The sequence below is a fragment of the Nomia melanderi genome, chromosome 7 (assembly GCF_051020985.1).
Source record: "Nomia melanderi isolate GNS246 chromosome 7, iyNomMela1, whole genome shotgun sequence".
NCBI classification, from domain to species: domain Eukaryota; kingdom Metazoa; phylum Arthropoda; class Insecta; order Hymenoptera; family Halictidae; genus Nomia; species Nomia melanderi.
Window position 1 is genome coordinate 7,289,211 of NC_135005.1, and position 17,160 is coordinate 7,306,370.

General features: G+C 39.0%; 1 protein-coding gene across 24 annotated transcripts in view; it reads right to left on the reverse strand.

Annotated features, from left to right (window-relative positions):
- sls (sallimus) overlaps positions 1–17,160 on the reverse strand; it is a 237,073-nt gene that overhangs the window by 51,334 nt on the left and 168,579 nt on the right. For all 24 annotated transcript variants that reach the window (XM_076369145.1, XM_076369150.1, XM_076369148.1 and 21 more), the window contains 7 exons: positions 5,675–13,552; positions 4,116–4,888; positions 3,202–3,661; positions 2,861–2,961; positions 2,682–2,779; positions 2,183–2,403; positions 1,230–1,304 (listed from right to left, as the gene is read on the reverse strand). In XM_076369145.1, coding sequence (XP_076225260.1) covers positions 1,230–1,304; positions 2,183–2,403; positions 2,682–2,779; positions 2,861–2,961; positions 3,202–3,661; positions 4,116–4,888; positions 5,675–13,552 — 9,606 coding nt within the window. The remainder of the gene's footprint in view (positions 1–1,229; positions 1,305–2,182; positions 2,404–2,681; positions 2,780–2,860; positions 2,962–3,201; positions 3,662–4,115; positions 4,889–5,674; positions 13,553–17,160) is intronic.

The window sequence follows — 17,160 nt, forward strand, 5'->3', positions numbered from 1 at the left end:
CATCTTCGGGTCCATCATCAGATTACCGATTCGCCGTTCCTTCGACCATCTGGCTACTGGTATTCTAGATTTTGGGTATGTGTGATACTTTCTTGCGTGATCGTACTCCAACGTCGTCTCCATCATTTTCCCCGAGACAATTTTGCTGTGTCCACTTCCAGTAGAAGCTTCGCTATTCTCTTCGATAGGCGACAAATAAAATCCAGGCTCCGGGACGTTTAAAAAATCCGGATGCATTCGTGTGTGGTTCCTCTTTTCAGACCTCGGAGGCGGGAATTCGCTAAAATCCAGCACAATCTTCTTCCTTCTTTCGTTTCTCAGTACTTCGATCACGGATTCACTTTCAGTCTTCATATTTTCAACGTTTTCTATTATTTTACAAGCGACAGCGTGTTCAACGAACTCCTCTTTCACTTTACTCCCTCTAGCCACCCTAGCGGCGGCGGCCATCTTGTCGGCCTTCGCTGACTGCTTCGAACTCTCCGTTCTCGTTGGAGAATCCGATTTTTTTGCCGGTTTCTTTTTCTTCTCGACTACAACACTGTCAGAAAGCTTCGCGCATTTCGATCTGATCGGTGATGGAGACCTAACCTTCTGATTTTCAACGTCCACATCGTTTCTCGATCCCCTAGATGGAGATTTCTGCGATGGCGCACGTAACCTTGATTTCTGTGCGCTCAATTTTTCTGAACTACTTACTTGCGATTCTTGTTTTATATTTATAGATACGGTAGTCGAATGTTTTGATTCGATAGTGTTTTTCGTGAAACGATCTTCCGAATATTCGGAAATTGTTTCTCTGCTCGTTTTACTCTCCCATTCAGAATTGTTTTCTTCATCATCTATAATAACAATTGACGATTTGTAGTTTCCTTCGTCGAATTCGTGTTCAATGTTTTTCTCCGTTGATTGTATTGTCGTTTCTTTGATGGATGTGTTCATCTCCCAGGAATATCTCGTGATGTTTATTTCCTGTTCGACTCCCATAGAGTCAGAGTATCTTCTGGTTAAATAAAATCCTCTCGGAGTTTCTTCGTCTTCCTCGAAACACCTCTTACCTTCATCGTCGATGTTCATCAGTGTCCTAGTTGACGAGAACTCGCTGACCATCGTCGAACTGTCACGTTGCGAGCTCTCGTCGCGGATCGCGCGATCGTCCAGACTGTCAGTCGAGAAACTGCACTCCGGTTCACTCAGCATGCAATCGATACCATCAGAATGGCCCTTACCTCTGAGAGCTTCTTGCATTTCCTCCATGTGGGCAACCCACGACGGTTTCCTGTATTCCTTCGTTCCGAGGATTCCTGGTTCGACAGAGACATCGATTAGAAACGCGGTTCAACGCTTCGACCCTTTCAGCTCCGTCTTTGTAACCTTTCTTTCGCGAGTGTATAAGCGTTTTCTTCGGATTAGAGCGATATTTGTCTTTGGCCTGTAAGTGAATCTGCGAAAGCAGTTTTCATCTTTTGTTTTACTTTTTAGTTTCACTTGGGAGTGAATGTTGTAATTTATTACTAAAGAATTGTTTATTTACCGGTGAAAGTATTGGAAACATCTTGTAAAATATATAGTTCAACTAGTACTGGATAATTATGATTATAAATATAATATTAAGAATATTGTCATTGTATATTAATGTTACAATAATAAAAAAATTTGATGGAATATTTAGGACCACTGTTTCACAATTTGAAACGCTTGAAAATACGCTAATCCAAAACATGAAACCTTTCCGAAAGGTTTTCATAATAATTTCACTAACCACAGTCTCTAGTAACAAATTCCACTTTCAATATCAATAATCTCCAGATAATCGGAGCTTCGAATGCAAAGGTAGTATTTGAAGATCTCTAGCTTCCAGAATACAAAAATATCGTCTTTTCGTTGACTTACTTACAAGACAAAGAGAAGACGGAGCTCAAAGGGCCCAGTGAGTTAGCAGAACGTTCGGATAAAAAAGAATATTAAGAAAAAAAGTGTAGGTGAAGGATGTGAGTGTTCAGTGTGAGTCTGATATGATCGTAAACGGGAGGTGCGGGACATATTAGGAGATTCATCGATGATGATTCCAATCGAAGAGCGCAGCTGAAAAGAACTCGTAAGCATATTAGCGAAGCTTCCAGCAATTTCTTTTTTTTTTTTAGAAAATTCGTATCTACTACCAATACGAGGACGTGATTACCTTCTACCGACAGGTATGTCGTCGTGGTCGATACGCCGAGCGGATTGTGCGCCTCGAACACAATCTCACCCGTGTCGTCTGGATACGTTTCGGCGATTGTCAACACTGATGTGCCGTCCTCGAACTCCTCGATCTGGAATTCTTGGGACGACACGATCGGTACACCCTGCTTGTACCATTTTCCTTCTGGTTTCGGTTTTCCTTTGACCTTCACTTCCAATCTACATGGAAAATGGAAAATAGACAATAAATATTACTAAAAAAAAATGGATTTTATAAGAAATAGTTTATCGTATAGTAAGATTGATTTTATGAAATTTTCAATGAAAGAAATAAGTTTTTAATTTATGCTTTGTATTAAGTATAGTAATTCTTTTATTAATATGTTCATTATTTCTTGTAAGAATTATTTATTAGTATTTGTATATTAAGTAACATATGCTGAGTTTTGTAAGTTACATTTTTATTATATTTGTAGTCACATTGCGAAAGTTCGTACCTGGTTAATTCTCCGTCTTTGGTAGGAACTAACTGAGGAAGTTTCTTAATTATCTCCGGTGCGGATTCTTCCGTATCCGTGTCGAACAGGGGAGTCTCCTGTAATTGGTTTTATATAACGATTAAAATATGTTATTTATATATTTATACAATTAAAATAAATGATTTATTAGAACAAACCTTGGGAGATAAGAGATCTTCTTCCGAACCGCTTTGCCCTGTAGTAAGTGATGTCGCAATAATCGAGGATGCAATCTCCGAGTCTGGCACATACTCGTATGCTGAAAATTTATGACAATAAAATGCAAATTCTTATTACACAATTATTATGCAATATTGATAATACTATTAATGATACTTAATATTTAATATTAATAATAATATTACTATTATTACTCTTAACAATACCACTCAATATCAAGCGTAATATTATACTATCACATAATATTAACTTCATTACTTCACTTCAACCAAATAATAAACAATTCGTTGATAAAAATATTAAGTTTCTCAAGATATACCTTCTACGACAAGCGACGACGTGCAGACAGCTTCGCCAACAGGATTCACGGCACGACAAGTGTATTCACCGGCGTCCTCGGGGAACACCTCGCTGATGGCCAGGCGACAGACACCTTCCGTGTCCTGCAGTATGGTGATCTCCTTGCCCTCTTTGATCGGCTTGTTGTCGTGGTACCACTCGACACGCGGCGTGGGTTTACCTTGCACCACGCACGTCAGATTCGCGCTTTCACCGTCCATGACCCTGACCGGGGATAATCTCTTGACGAACGTCGGCGAGACGAGCTCCACCGTCTCTTCCCACGGGGTCTCCAACAGATTCACGGTGGCCGTGCAGGTGACCGAGCCGCCGACGTTCTCTGCGCGGCAGGTGTACGTACCCGCGTATTCCGTTTTTATTTCTTTTATCATCAGGATCGAGCGGTTCTCTTGCGTCACGATTCTCACCTGCGGTGTCGACTGTAAAGCGAATTTTCAATTGCTTCGTGCTTCGTCTTTTGAAGAGTAAATTTAATACAATGGAATTTGGAATGTACGAGATGGAAAATAAACTTTTTAAGTCAATAATAGGTATAAATGTGAATTGGTTAATCATTGTAGATTATAATAGATAATACGTTGCTAATATGATACATAAATTTGTAAATTGAAGTATTATACTTAGATGTTCTGCTTATCTACAGAAAACAAATATTGCCATATTTGCAATTTCCAAGAGTACTGCTTGCGACTAACAATCCACCGATAATTATAAAGTTACAATGATAATTAAAAATTAAACATACAAACACCATGGTAAAGATCTGAGATTTTCAATTCTTAATAAATTCTTTCTTCTCTAATTTTAATAAAAATTATAAAAAATTTATGTGGACAATTCAGAATATCCAAAGCGAAAAGAAAAACTGCTTACCTCCAGAGGACGGGTTTCGTGGAACCACTGGAACGACGCAGTGGGATAAGACTCCACCCTAGCCTCCATAATAACCACCTCTCCTTCAGCAACGATCTGTGGTTGTATAGGTTCAACAAATCTCGGGGCTTTCACTTCATCCGGTTTGTCTTGTCGTTCTTTCACCGTAACGGATCCAGAACTCCTTGCTTCGCCGGCAGGATTCTGCACCCTAATTTCATACTTTCCGCCATCTTTCTTAGTCACCTCAGGTATGAAGAGCTCCGCCGTGCTCTCGTAAATGTTAATCACTCGTTGATCAGATGGCACAATTTCAGTGCCATTTCTGAACCATTTAACTTCCGGCGCTGGTTTGCTCTCGAAATCAGCTGACAACGTCAAAGGTTGTCCTCTTTCGGCTACCAGCGCTGGAAGAGGCCTAGTGATCTTAGGTGCTCTTAGAACTTCCGGTTTGCTGACTCGGACAGCGTCGCTGATCACTAGATTAGCTCTACATTCGGCGCGACCGAATTTGTTCACGGCGCGGACGCGATAGATCGTTTCATCCTCGGGCGTCGGTTCCAGTATTTGCAATTTAGCTTCTCCGGTTTCAGGGTTGAAGGTGATCTCCCGGCCCTTCTTCGGTTTCAGCTCCTGTTCGCCGCGGTACCACTTCACTTCCGGCATCGGTGTTCCGGTGACCACGCACTCTAGTAGCGCTGGCTTGTGCTCCTCGACCATCAATGGTTTTATGGGCGTCGCGAAGTGCGGCGCTACGCCTTCTTCTTCTTTTTCTAGGGATCGAATTGTTCGGTATTAATTGGTTATTTAGTAGCTGTTTATTAATAGCCACTTGGTGATAGGAACTTTTACGCAATGCAGTGTTCTCAATTTGCAACATTTTCTTAGTTCAAGCGGAAGTTCATTGTTGTTCTGTTTTGAGGTTAGTAACAGAGAGGCGACCATTTTAGCGGTGTTTAACGGTGCAAGAAAATGGCTCGGATAATTGAATAGTTCAGGTAACAGACTTGTTTTTTTTGACGGATGATTATATAAGGAGTTAAGAATAAATCTGTAAGATGATTGAGAACTTTTGATTGACTGATTTATTTAAATATTGGAGTGTATGAAAATATATATTATGAGGAAAGAAATTACTTAATAATTTGTGATGTGGTAAAAAGAAGATCGTTTTAAAAATCTTTTGAACATTTCAATGTAATTATTCTGATAATCCTACAGCTATCAAACAACATGGACACACAAATATTTACCAACCAAAAGATAAAAGCTTGATTCCACATTCAGCAAACCATGAAAACATTATTTTACAACGATTTATATAAACCAACATTTCATTCCTCTCTCGCGATTTTTTATTTTTAATCTCAAATCGTTGAAAAATAATATTGAACATTTCCTAGATTAAGAAAACTTGATCTTATATTTTTTCTTGGTACTTCATTTATCAGCCAACAGCAAAACGAAAGCGTTTCCTTAAATCGCTGAGATATCATTAAAAAGCAAACAAAAGACACACAGGACGATCACACAGACATCATCATGATCAACATCAGTACCGAATATCACGAGATTCACGGTGGACGTTGCCACTCCCGCAGGATTCGACGCCCTGCAAGAATACATGCCGGCATCCTCCTCCTTCACTTTCGTGATCTCCAATGCGGCGGTCGTTTCGTAAATCGTCATTATATACTTCTCGCTTGCGTGAAGCTCCTGCTCGTTCCTGTACCAGGAGATCTCGGGGAACGGATTGCCGAATACCGTGCAAGTGAACCTAGCTGTTGTTTCCGGTTCAGCGATAACCGGCTGAAGTTTCTGAATAAATCTAGGAGCGATCTTTTTATCCTTGTCCGCGATCGATATTTCGATCTGTGTACGCTGTTTGCGTTTCCTTCTGCGATCATCAACTTGTACTTCTTCTACTTGTTCGACCTTTTCCTCGACCTCGACCACTTGTTGGGTCACATCCTCTTTAGGTTTGACTACGCGTTTGACTACTTGGGTCTCTTCAGTGGTAACTACTGTGTCTTCTTCCTTTTCCGTTGGAATTTCTTTAGGTACTTCTTCAGGTTTCTTTGGTTTCCTCTTGGTTATCTCGATAACCGTTTCCACTTTCTCTACTACTTCTTTAGATACCTCTTCAGGTTTCTCTTCAGGTTTAATTGGTTTCAATTCTGGTATTTCTTCCTTTTTGGGTTTCTCTTCGGGTTTCTCTTTCTTGACAGGTTTGAGAATCACTTCTTCGGGTTTTTGAACTTCTTCTGGCTTCTTTGGTTTTCGTTTCTTTCTCCAAGACACCTCAGATGTTTCTGTTACTTCTTCTACTACTTGGTCTTCTTTTTGTACCTCTTCAGGTTGGACCTTTACAATTTCAGTGACTTCTTTAATTTCAACCTTCTCTGGAGCTGGTTTCTTAGGTCTTCGCCAAGGAAGCGCTGGAGCTTCTTCTGGTTTCTGCTCAATGATTTCTTTGACCTTATCTTCGATGACTTGTTCCACCTTCTGTTCGACGACTGTTACTTCTTCTTGAACATCGGTGATTACTTTTTCCTGGTCGATTGGTACAACTGTAACCTCTTCTCGGAAGTCAACGACTTTCTTTACCCTCCTGCGACGGTCCCATGGGCGTTTTAATACGTCGTATTCCTCTTCTTCAAGTTTTTCTTCGACTTCTTCAGGTACAATTGGTTTTAGTACTACTTCTTCCTCCTTAACCTCTTCTGGCTTCTCTGGTTTCGGGATTGGTTTTAGTTTCACTTCTTCTGGCTTCTCTTCTTCTTTTGGAAGCCGCTTTACTGGCTTCAGTTTCACTTCTTCAGGTTTCTCTTCTTCCGGTTTTTCTATTCTTTTGACAGGTTTCAATTTAATTTCTGGCTTTTCTTCTTCCGGCTTCTCTTTCTTTATTGGTTTTAGTTTAACTTCTTCCTTCTCTTCTTCTTCCTTAGGAAGTCGCTTTACCGGTTTCAGAGTAACTTCTTCTGGTTTCTCTTCTTCTGGTTTTTCTAAACGTTTGACAGGTTTCAATTTCACTTCTGGCTTCTCTTCTTCCGGTTTTTCTTTCTTTATCGGTTTCAATTTTATTTCTTCCTTCTCTTCTTCTTCCTTAGGAAGTCGCTTTACTGGTTTCAAAGTTACTTCCTCAGGTTTTTCTTCTTCTGGTTTTTCTAAACGTTTGACTGGTTTCAATTTGATTTCTGGCTTCTCTTCTTCCGGCTTCTCTTTCTTTATCGGTTTCAATTTTATTTCTTCCTTCTCTTCTTCTTCCTTAGGAAGTCGCTTCACCGGTTTCAGAGTAACTTCTTCTGGTTTCTCTTCTTCTGGTTTTTCTAAACGTTTGACAGGTTTCAATTTCATTTCTGGCTTCTCTTCTTCCGGTTTTTCTTTCTTTATCGGTTTCAATTTTATTTCTTCCTTCTCTTCTTCTTCCTTAGGAAGTCGCTTTACTGGTTTCAAAGTTACTTCCTCAGGTTTTTCTTCTTCTGGTTTTTCTAAACGTTTGACTGGTTTCAATTTGATTTCTGGCTTCTCTTCTTCCGGCTTCTCTTTCTTTATTGGTTTTAGTATAACTTCTTCTTTCTCCTCCTCTTCTTTAGGAAGTCGTTTCACCGGCTTTAGAGTAACCTCTTCAGGCTTCTCTTCTTCCGGTTTTTCTTTCTTTATCGGTTTCAATTTTATTTCTTCCTTCTCTTCTTCTTCCTTAGGAAGTCGCTTCACCGGTTTCAGAGTAACTTCTTCTGGTTTTTCTTCTTCTGGTTTTTCTAAACGTTTGACAGGTTTCAATTTCACTTCAGGCTTCTCTTCTTCCGGTTTTTCTTTCTTTATCGGTTTCAATTTTATTTCTTCCTTCTCTTCTTCTTCCTCAGGAAGTCGCTTCACCGGTTTCAGAGTAACTTCTTCAGGCTTCTCTTCTTCCGGTTTTTCTATCCTCTTGACAGGTTTCAATTTCACTTCTGGCTTCTCTTCTTCTGGCTTCTCTTTCCTTATTGGTTTTAGTTTAACTTCTTCCTTCTCTTCTTCTTCCTTGGGAAGTCGCTTTACCGGTTTCAGAGTAACTTCTTCTGGTTTTTCTTCTTCTGGTTTTTCTAAACGTTTGACAGGTTTCAATTTCACTTCTGGCTTCTCTTCTTCCGGTTTTTCTTTCTTTATGGGTTTCAATTTTATTTCTTCTTTTTCTTCTTCCTCCTTAGGAAGTCGCTTTACTGGTTTCAAAGTTACTTCCTCAGGTTTTTCTTCTTCTGGTTTTTCTAAACGTTTGACTGGTTTCAATTTGACTTCTGGCTTTTCTTCTTCCGGCTTCTCTTTCTTTATTGGTTTCAATTTTATTTCTTCCTTCTCTTCTTCTTCCTTAGGAAGTCGCTTTACTGGTTTCAAAGTTACTTCCTCAGGTTTTTCTTCTTCTGGTTTTTCTAAACGTTTGACAGGTTTCAATTTCACTTCTGGCTTCTCTTCTTCCGGTTTTTCTTTCTTTATCGGTTTCAATTTTATTTCTTCCTTCTCTTCTTCTTCCTTAGGAAGTCGCTTTACTGGTTTCAAAGTTACTTCTTCTGGTTTTTCTTCTTCTGGTTTTTCTAAACGTTTGACAGGTTTCAATTTCACTTCTGGCTTCTCTTCTTCCGGCTTCTCTTTCTTTATTGGTTTCAATTTTATTTCTTCCTTCTCTTCTTCTTCCTTAGGAAGTCGCTTTACTGGTTTCAAAGTTACTTCCTCAGGTTTTTCTTCTTCTGGTTTTTCTAAACGTTTGACAGGTTTCAATTTCACTTCTGGCTTCTCTTCTTCCGGTTTTTCTTTCTTTATCGGTTTCAATTTTATTTCTTCCTTCTCTTCTTCTTCCTTAGGAAGTCGCTTTACTGGTTTCAAAGTTACTTCCTCAGGTTTTTCTTCTTCTGGTTTTTCTAAACGTTTGACTGGTTTCAATTTCACTTCTGGCTTCTCTTCTTCCGGCTTCTCTTTCTTTATTGGTTTTAGTATAACTTCTTCTTTCTCCTCCTCTTCTTTAGGAAGTCGCTTCACCGGTTTCAGAGTAACTTCTTCTGGTTTCTCTTCTTCTGGTTTTTCTAAACGTTTGACAGGTTTCAATTTCACTTCTGGCTTCTCTTCTTCTGGTTTCTCTTTCTTTATTGGTTTTAGTTTAACTTCTTCCTTCTCTTCTTCTTCCTTAGGAAGTCGCTTCACCGGCTTCAGGGTAACCTCTTCAGGCTTTTCTTCTTCCGGTTTTTCTATCCTCTTCACTGGTTTCAATTTGATTTCTGGTTTTTCTTCTTCCGGTTTTTCTTTCTTTATCGGTTTCAATTTTATTTCTTCTTTCTCTTCCTCCTCCTTGGGAAGTCTCTTCACTGGTTTCAATGTTACTTCTTCAGGTTTCTCTTCTTTCGGTTTCTCTAATCTTCTAACCGGCTTCAGCTTCACTTCCTGTTTTTCTTCTTCTTCTGGTTTCTTCTTTTCTCTTCGCTTCAAGGTTATTTCTTCCTTGGATTCTAGTATTTCCGGAATTTCTTCTTCTGGTTTTGCTAATTCTTCAGGTTTAACCTCTTTCTTCGGAACTTTCTTACCACGACGCCAAGGCAATTCAACCTTTTCTTCCGGAATTTCACCAGTGTCCACAGTTTTCGGTTTTTCTAACTCTTTCGGTTTTGGAGTCACTTCTTCAGGTATTTCTTTCTCCTCCTTCGGAATCGGTTTCAATAGTACTTCTTCCTGATCAATTTTTTCCTCAGGTTTCTTCGTACGTTTGGTAGGTTTTAGGACGACAGCAGAGAAGTCTTCTGTCTCAGGCTGCTTCTCAATTTCCTTGACAACTTTTTCTTTTCTCGGTTTACGCCAGCTTACTTCAGATACTTCTTTCTCTTCTTCCTCGACTTTCTTCTCTTCCGTCGTCACCTCAGGCTTTTCAATGGGTTTCTTCTTGCCTCGCCGCCATGGTAGTTCCGACACTTCTGTTGGTTTCTCTTCCTCGGGAGCAACTTCTGGTTGCAACGGCTTTTCTTCCTTCTTTTCAGGTTTCTTCTTCTCCACTGGTTTTAATGTAATTTCTTCCTTCGTCTCTTCCTCTTTCGGAAGACGTTTCACCGGTTTCAACGTGATTTCTTCCTTCTCTTCTATTTCTTCTGGCTTTCTGCCTCGTTTCACCGGTTTCAAAGCCAGAGTTTTGAAATCTTCAACCGTTTCTTCCTCTTTTTTCTTTATCTCTTTATCTTCCACCGTTTTTACTTCCTCAGGTACCCTTTCAACCGGTTTCTCTTTTTCTTCCACAGGTTTTTCTTCTGGTTTCTTCGGTTTCGGTTTTCTGCGCCACGTTACTTCGGAAATTTCCGTTGGCTGTTCTTCTTCTGGCGCTTCTTCCGGTTTCTTCCGCTCGAACGGTTTCAGCTGCGGCTTCTCTTGTTCTGGCACTTCCGGTTTCGATTTCTCAAATGGTTTCAGTTCGGGTTTTTCTTTTTCGATTTCTTCCGGTTTCGGTTTCTGGAATGGTTTTAATTTGATTTCTTCCTGCGGTTTTTCTTCAGGTTTGCGTTTGGGAATGGGTTTCAATTGTACCTCCTCCTTCTCCTCTTCCTCCCGTGGAATGCGTTTTACAGGCTTCAGGCTCACTTCCTCTGGTTTCTCCTTTTCTTCCGGTGCCTTTTCTCGTCTCGCCGGCTTCAAGGATACTGTTTTAAAGTCCTCAATCGGCTCTTCTTTCTTCTCAGGGATTTTCTGTGGTGTTTTCTTCCCACGAAGCCAAGGAACTGTTGTTTCTGGTTTTTCTTCCTCCTCCGGCTTTTCTGGTACTTCTTCCGGTTTCTCCTCTTTCTTTTTCTTTCCTCTTATCCACGGAACTGGCACTTCTTCCGTCGCCTGTTTCTCAGCCGTCTTTTCAGTCTTTTCTATTTCGAGAAGAGACGTGTCTTCTTCTTCTCGGAATGGTGCCTTTTCTTTCGGTTTCTTCTTTCCTCTCGCCCATGGGACTGGTACTTCCTTTTCTTTCTCCTTTTCTTCGACGTCTTTCTTTACTTCGAGAATCGCTTTATCCTCTTCTTCGCGATATGGCGCTTCTTCTTTGGGTTTCTTCTTTCCTCGTAACCATGGGACTGGTACTTCTTTTTCTTCCTTCTTTTCTTCGACGTCTTTCTTTACTTCGAGGATCGTTTTGTCTTCTTCTTCGTGATATGGTGCTTCTTCTTTAGGCTTCTTTTTTCCTCTCGCCCATGGGACTGGCACCTCCTTCTCTTCCTTTTTCTCTTCAACATCTTTTTTCACTTTCAGTATTGTTTTATCTTCTTCTTCATGGTATGGTGCTCCTTCCTTTGGTTTCTTCCTTTCTCTTCTCCAAGTTGCTACCTTCTCTACCTTTTCTTCCTCAATCTTTTCATCTTTGTCGATCTTCAGAAGCTTCGTGTCTTCTTCTTCAACGAATTGTGTCTTGTCCACTACCTTCTGCAAATCTACCTTTTCCAAAGTTTCTTTCTTAATTTCTTTTTTCTCTGTTCTCGTTTGTTTCAGAGTAACTTCTTCCAGCTCTTCCTTCTGGACTTCTTTTTGCTCCACCTTAGCTCTCTTTAATGTTATCTTCTCCTCAGTCCATGGTTTAGTTTCGGGTTTTTTCTCAACCAGTTCAGGTCTCTTCTTCACTTTTCTGTCTACTTGAACAGTTTCATCAGAAGTTACTTCCAGAAGCGTTGTGTCATCTTCTTCAACGTACTTATCCTTCCTTTCAGGTTTCTTTGGCACTTCTTTCGGTGCTTCTTTAGGCACCGCCTTCAGATCGACTTCTTCGAGACTCGGTTTCTCGATTTCTCTTTTCTCGGGTCTCGAAGGTTTCAACTCAACTGTTTCAATCTTCTCTTTAGGAGTTTCCTTCTTCTGTGGTCTAGATTTCTTCAAGGTTACAAGTTCCTCTGTCCAAGGTTTAACCTGATCCACCTTCTCAGCAGTAATCGATTCCTTTCTCGTTTTCTTTATTTCAGTGTCCTTCGAAACCTCGAGCAACGTTGTGTCTTCCTGCTCTAGATAATCAGTCTTCGTAACTTCTTGAATAGTCTCTTCTGTAGTTTCCTTTGTCACAGATTTCAAATCTACCTTTTCCAAACTTGATTTTCTGACAGTCGATTTCTGAATTTTCGATGGTTTCAGTTCGACAGTTTCTACAGTTTCTTTCTCAACATCTTTCTTAACGGGTGCAGCTCTCTTCAATGTAACCTTCTCCTCTGTCCAAGGTTTAGGTTGCTCAGGTTTTGTCTCCACCTTCTCTTTCTTCACTTTCTTCACTTCTTCTGTGCGAGAGACGTCTAACAAAGAAGTGTCCTCCTGTTCAAGGTACTCTGACTTTTCGGTAGTAACTGTTTCCTTGGTAACCTCTTCAGTCACTGTCTTTGGAACAGGTTTCAAATCGACCTGTTCTAAACTCGGTTTCCTAATTGGTGTCTTGGCAACTTTTGAAGGTTTCAGCTCCACAGTCTCCACAGTTTCCTTTTCAATCTCCTTCCTCACTGGTTTCGATTTCTTCAAAGTAACCTTCTCCTCTGTCCATGGTTTAGGCTGCTCAGGTTTTTCTTCGACCTTCTCTTTCCTCAGTTTCCTCACTTCTTCAGTCCTAGACACATCTAACAACGAAGTGTCTTCTTGTTCAAGGTATTCTGTCCTTTCAGTAACCTTCTCTTCAACTTTCTCCGTCGTTGTTGTTGGAATCGGTTTCAAGTCAACCCTGTCCAAGCTGGCCTTCCTAATTTCTTGCTTCACGATCTTCGAAGGCTTCAGCTCTACTGCTTCTATGGTCTCCTTAGGAATCTCTTTCCTATCTGGCCTAGATCTTTTCAAAGTCACCTTCTCTTCTGTCCAAGGTTTAGGCTCCTCTTTCTTCCTTTGGACAGTTTCAGTTTCATCCACTTCACGAGTAGTTTTCAACAACCTCGTGTCTTCTTCTTCGATGTAGGTCTCCCCTGTAGTTTCATCCCTTCGAGTAACTTTCTCTTCGATTTTAACCTCTTTCGTGGTATCTTTTGTAACAGGTTTTAGATCAACAGCTTCTAAGCTTGGTCTCCTGATTTCTTTCTTTTCAATTTTCGCAGGTTTCAATTCGACTTCTTCCAATTTTTCTTTGGGCAATTCGCGAGGCATATGAGGTGTTTTCTTTAAAGTAACCGCTTCTTCTGTCCACGGTTTTACTTGACTTTCGACTGCTTGTAGTTTGTCTAGGGAAACATCGCGAGATTTTGGCTTTTCTTTTCGCCATGGCGTTACGCTAGGTCGAGGTCGGTGATGAACGCGCCCCTTTCTCCAAGGGAGCGATTCGTCTCCCGGTATCAACGGTATTTCTAACGGCAATCCGTTCTCGTCCAAGGGCACTGTTTCTAAAACAACACCCTCGTCTCCTGTACCTAAAATTGTTGATGGCCTTTCGCCGGTTTTCGCTCCGGGTCCTGCTTCCACAGGAACTTCGTAATAACCGCCCTTTCTTTCTGCAATAGTACACGGATCAAAGTGGGTTTATTGATTGTTTTAGATTAATTTGTCACTAAGAAACGGAAGAAGCTTCAAACCATGCTGGAGAGACATACACAGGCAATGGGTATGTAAAATTGATTGTTTGATTGTAGCTATTATTAACTTTTAACCCCTCACCCTATAATATCGTATCAGACTCGTGATCAAAATTTTAAACTGAACTCTACTAATCTAAATGTTATTTAGTCGTTTTTGAATAAAGGTTTACTTAGGATAAGTATCAAATTCGTTTCCTTCCCTAACAATTATGAAAGAAATAATAAGACTAGGGGTTAACAGTCAAAAAGCTCCACCGTATAAGAACATAAAAAAATTTCTATTCATTTCTATTTATTATATTCGTAGTTTGAGATAAATTTTCTATTTTACTGAATTCAAAGTTATTTTTTAAATAAATTTCTTCCTGAAAGTAAAAAAAGTATTTCAGATAGTATTTATCAAACTTAAATGACAAAGAGGCTTTACGTTCTATTATCACTCTGCATTTGTTCAATCTTTTGGCGATCAGTGTTTAACACCACACGAAATGGGCATCATGTTCGCGAAAAGTCAAAGGTTTAAGTGGTTGCACGTAATTCACTTAAAATATGCGGTGTTTGTTGTGCCCAACATTTCAAGAACAACGGTTTATTGTACGAGGCACTCGAGCGACACGCCAACCAACATCGCTTCCAAGTAGTTTATACCACTGACGTTAATTTCCACGGTATTATACAATAATCTAATTAAATGTATCAAAATTTCTGCTCTGTTCCATCACAATATTACATTTCCCCAACAAGCTACATAATACTCTAATAAAAAGAAATCAAAGCCATCTTTTTTCTCGAAATGATACAATAGCGAACCCAGAAAATGAGTCAGAAAACGCTGAATACTGGATCGTATATTTATGATATCGTGTAACGCACGGGCACACAAGAATAATGTACCACTGTACAAATGACATGTGAGAAACTCAACACGTGATACATCATACCGAGTTGTCAAAAGCAGAACAACAATCTGGCCGCGTCTATAAATTTTCCCCTTTTACCGGAGCACGTGTGCATGCACTTGAAATTTTCTGTTGCGCAATTTTGGGTAGAAGGTTTGTGGAGCGGGGCCAAATCAACCTCGCAAAAGAGAAATCAAGGCAAATCGCCAGAGCATCGGCCTTCGGAAACGATGGCAAATGATAACCTCAAACAAATATGACGATGATATGATATTCTATCAAAAATAAACCGTGGCACCGTCTCCGTGATTTCGAAGTCGACAAATATGTTTTTATGTAACACAAAGCCAATTTATCTGTGGCATTATTCCCTCTCGATCTTCAAAAATGTCGCGAAGAATGAAGAAAGTATGTTTTTTAAGAAACTATAGCAACAGAATACTTGAAAGAAACCTTTTGTAAGAATATATTTTCGCCGATGATTTATTTAGTTTGAATAACATTAAATTACATGAACATGTTTGAGTAAGTTTATTCGATTTTGAAAGGGAATTAAAATTTTATTTATGGATCGCTGTTTTAGTATGTGTAAATGTAAATTTATGAGCTATTTCGAGTTTGCATAATCTGCTTGTGTCTTTGGTTTTTATGTAAGAAATGTTGCTATTTCATTTTTAAATTGATGATATCGATTTTTACATGTTTTGCAAGTAGCAACAGTCGTTTTGGAACTGGATGTATTATCGTGCTAGAATCTTCTTGAGTATGAATGCAAATGTAATGTAACGGTTAATTATTCTCCTTGCCAGCTATCATCTTGAATATAACTAATTTTTCAAGTTATATTTATCATACTGCAAAAGCCTGTCATGTTTATACGAACACAAACAGCTATTCTTCAAAATTGCCATACTGAAATAATTAACGTGCCCAATATGTGCCAAGCATCTACAGATATTTTCTTAAACTATAGTTCGAAAACAATTTGTTGATAGATACTTTTATTCTGTATTAATATATAATTTAATAAAAATGGAATATTAATATATTCCATAATTAATGGAATATTAATGGAAAATTAATATAAAATTGACAAGACTTCATCGGTAAATTCTTCACTGATAAATTGTTTTCAAGATTATTCACACTATTTTATGAGACACTACCTTTGAATCTTGTTATACAATGTAACAAATATTCTATATAACAATATTAATATTTTTATAATTAACATTATCTGTAAGTCATGTTTAATTCTTCCCGTTTTATAATTTTATCGTCAACTCTAATATTTGCTTCCATACTTATAAATTTCTTATTAAAGTAACTGAGATTAATTTCTTCACGAAAATAAATCTTTTCTTAATTCCGATGTTGTAAAGATAAATTCAAAGTTCGTTGGAAGTAATGGATGAGCGAGGATATATTTTCATTCCACGTAAGGGGCAGATATCCAACGACCCCATGGGAGCCGGTGCTGAAATGTTTCGCGCAGATGCGCTCATTTGTTTCTTTTTTATTCTCAGCGGGAGGTTGCGGGCGTAATATCAACGAAAGCTCGGAACATTCGTCTGAACCTCGCGTACCTTTATTTTTAAACACGACGAAAAACAGACGATTCGTCAGACACGGGGCAGAATCCAAACGAAATTTCTTTTCGATGCCGATTTTGTTTTCACAAACTTATTTTTGAATCGGCGATCGCGTTAATCATTGCCGCCCCCGAAGAATGAATAATGGAATTGGCACTTTCTTTTGCGTCTGGACCAATGAAAATAAACAATATTTCAAATAATCGGATAGAACAAGGTCTGTTTAGCTCTCAGTCTCAATGGATCGAGAGCCTCGAGTTTGTTTGTTTGGAATCGCGACTCGTTGGTAAATTTAAATTCCTTTGTCTCGAATTTCTGCAAGTCAGCGCAAGTACATTCTCGTAGCAGAATCTTTTTTCGTATTGCTACTGTTTTTGTTCTGGGTTACAAGTATTATTCATAGAAATTATTTAGGATAATTAAGAAAATTGTGGATCATGTTGTCTGAAAAGTGAAAGTGATTTGGTAAAATATTATAATATTGTTTTATAATAAACATACATTTTATAATTAAGTTATAATTAAGTTTCAGAATCAGTTCCAAAAAATTTCATATTTCAAGAAGCTTTCCGAACCCTAGTTCCGTTCAGCTAATATTCAAATTTCCCACTAACGGAATCCAAGAACTATCGTACTAAACATCCTTCCTATAAATTCCAACTTTACTTCCCAACAAATTCGCATAAAGAAATCCAAATCCGAAGCGCTCCAATATCTCAATCTCCAAAAACCAAATCAAACTTCCATCGCAATAATTGCAACAATACAGCCAGCAACAAAAGTAAAAAAAAGTGCACATCGATAACGCTACTATAAAATTTCAAAAGTATTCATCAATATCCACCAAATCAATATTTTTTATATCTATTTCATGCACACCATTCGAATACTTCCATTGCCGATTGTACTTCCCAAAAAGTCCCCAAAAGAATTCCCACTAAAAGTACCATCAAATTAACTCCCCCAACATAATTCCCAAAAATCCCCCAAAAATTGGATCCCAGGGACCAATGAAGCCAACAATCCCTTCCCT